At 55.9% G+C, this 2,599-nt stretch overlaps 1 protein-coding gene across 1 annotated transcript in view; it reads left to right on the top strand.

Moving 5' to 3' along the window:
• The first annotated feature begins 268 nt into the window (after window positions 1-268).
• The window catches only part of ARX (aristaless related homeobox), a 12,687-nt gene continuing 10,356 nt past the window's right edge, over window positions 269-2,599 (top strand). Inside the window, exons 1-2 of the mRNA XM_032389595.1 lie at window positions 269-748; window positions 2,525-2,594. Of these exons, the coding sequence (XP_032245486.1) occupies window positions 553-748; window positions 2,525-2,594 (266 nt within the window). The 5' untranslated portion in view covers window positions 269-552. The remainder of the gene's footprint in view (window positions 749-2,524; window positions 2,595-2,599) is intronic.

Genomic DNA, 2,599 nt, shown 5'->3' with positions numbered 1-2,599 from the left:
GCACCCACAGGCCTCACATCAGAGTAAGCTAGGGCTTCGGGCTAGCCCGAAGGGCTAAAGGGGAATCTACAGGAAGAAGATGGAGAACTTAGGAACTTGCTAGTTAAAAAGAAAAAAAGAAAAAAAAAAATGGTTCGGGCGAGTGCCCGCTGTCCCCTTATCCTCCGCTGCCCACCCCACCCCCGCCGGCCTTTCCGGACTCCAGTCCAGGCTTTGCTCTGAGCCCGCAGCCCTGCGCAGCCCGGCCTCTGGCGAGAGCCAATCAGAGGGCGCCTCTCAGCACGTGGAGAAGAGAGACTCCAGAGCTCCGCGCCCGCAGCTCACTACACTTGTTACTGCTTGTCCTGAGCGCGGAGAGGGCGAGCTCGGGCCGCGGGCAGGGCGGGAGCCAGCAGCCGGCAAGCAAGGGAGGCAGAGAGGCACAGAGATCGCAGTAATATCCATTATAACCAGCCATCTAACCCCACTCCCCAACACACACCCATCCATCCCACCCTCCAGGAGAGGCAGCCAGCGGCCCGGCTCTCTGCGGCCAGGGAAAAAGCCCCAGCCATGAGCAATCAGTACCAGGAGGAGGGCTGCTCCGAGAGGCCCGAGTGCAAAAGTAAATCTCCAACTTTGCTCTCCTCCTACTGCATCGACAGCATCCTGGGCCGGAGGAGCCCATGCAAAATGCGGCTGCTGGGAGCCGCGCAGAGCTTGCCCGCCCCACTGGCCAGCCGCGCCGACCAGGAAAAGGCCGTGCAAGGTAAGGCTGCGCCCGCCAGGCACCTGCAAAGAGCGCTGTGCACTGGTTTGGATGCTTGATGTTCGGGAGCCAGGGGCCTGGGGTTATCAAGCTGGAGACGGAGGACAGAGAGAGAACAACTCTGAGGCCTGGTGCCTCAAAGAGGGGCAAACATCTCCCCAGGGGCTGTCTCTCCCTTCCTCTCAGCTTCCTGAAGCACAGGCCAAGCTTCGCTTTGGGGAAGGGGGGAGCTTAGATTCTCGGAATTGGTCTTTAGGTCGTTTAAATGCTCCCTTTGGTGGCCTGGGGGGTGCTCTGAAGAGGGGCGACAGGTCAGAAACAGCAGGTGCCGGGTGGACCCTTGTAACAACAACTTGAAGACAAGAACCCCTAAAGGTGTGAATAGGGGTCTCCAGGTAGAGTGAGCCTTGGTCTTTCCTCTTTGGAAGATTTCTTTATATGCGGTGTTTTCCCCACCCACCCCCCTCCGCCCTTTCTTTTTTTAATTGTACATTACTCGTGACCTTTTAAACCCAAGCTTTGCAGAAAACATCTCCCTGGGATTACCCAAATGCTCCTTATTGTATTTGAAATGTATGAAATGTGTGGCTTCTGGTTGCTATTTTTTTCTCTGCTGTGTTATTTTTAAAAATAGAGTTGAAATACTTAAAAGGTTTTTTTTTTCTAAAATTAAAAATTCCAAAACAACCGTCGTTTTGCCCCGAACGTGTTACGCTCAAGTTTCGCCTTGAGCTGCCCGCAGAAGTATCACAGGGAAAGAATTGTTGATTTCTTTTAAAATCCTAAAACCAGCGGTCCAGCCGCAGCGCCACTTGGAAGACAGGACAGATGGCGGAGAAGGGGCCGTTTAAAATAAAACTGACTTTTTCCTTTTCTTTTTTTAGCCTGCAGTGGCACCTGTGCCAGGCGCTTCCTCGAAGGGAAAGAGCGGCCTGTGCCTGTTGTACCCCCTTCTGCCCCCTCCCAGGCCTTTCCAAGCCCATTTTCTCCAGGAAGATTTTTCTTTGCCTTTCCGTGCAAGGAGCCCCCGCCCCCTCCCGCTGCGGGCTGTTGGGGCACGGCCCGCGCGCTCAGGGCCACCGGGCCGCTTCCTCGGCCCCCGCAGGGGTCGCCCACGGGCAGCGCCCCTCTCGCCGGCCTGGGCCTGCGTGGCAGAGCAGAGGGCAGAGGTCGTGCGCAAAGTTTTCAGGGTGGTGGTCATTTTTTTTTTAAGTCGTTGAATGTTTTCAGATTCTCCCCTGCCCTAAAATGGGGAGGGAAAAAAAAGGGAGAGAGAGAGCACGCGAAGGGAAAGAAAAAGAAAGGAAGAAAGGAGGAGGAGAGTGAGCGGGGAAAGCGCACAAAAAGAGAAAGGAAGGAAGGAAAGGGAGAGGAGAAAGATGAGAAAAGAAAGGGAGAGACGGGTAGAGAAGGAAAGAGAAAAAGATAAGGAAGATAAAAATGAAAGGAAGAGAAGGAAAGAAAGAGGTAAAGGAAGGAAGAAAGGAAATGAAGGGAAGAGTGGGAGAGGGAAAGAAGAGAGGAGAAGGACGGAGGAGGACAGAAGAAAAAAAAAAGAGAAGTTAAGAGAAAGGGAAAGACATAAAGAAAAAGAAACAGCCAGAAAAGTGGGGAAGGAGGAGAAGGGGGGCCAAGTCCGGAGGGGGGGGGGGGGGGGGGGGGGGGGGGGGGACGGGGACTAGGGGCCGAGAGAGCAGTGGCGGGTCGGCCTCGGGCTGCGGCTCTGGCGGGGACGCCCGGCTGGCTAGCGCGCTGACCGCTCTCCCTTGCCCGCAGGCTCCCCCAAGGGCAGCAGCGCCCCGTTCGAGGCTGAGCTGCACCTGCCGCCCAAGCTGCGGCGCCTGTACGGCC

The sequence above is a fragment of the Phoca vitulina genome, unplaced genomic scaffold (assembly GCF_004348235.1).
Source record: "Phoca vitulina isolate PV1807 unplaced genomic scaffold, GSC_HSeal_1.0 scaffold55, whole genome shotgun sequence".
Taxonomy (NCBI): domain Eukaryota; kingdom Metazoa; phylum Chordata; class Mammalia; order Carnivora; family Phocidae; genus Phoca; species Phoca vitulina.
The sequence above is the reverse complement of the archived record's forward strand: the minus strand, read 5'-3'. Positions and strand labels throughout refer to the sequence as shown.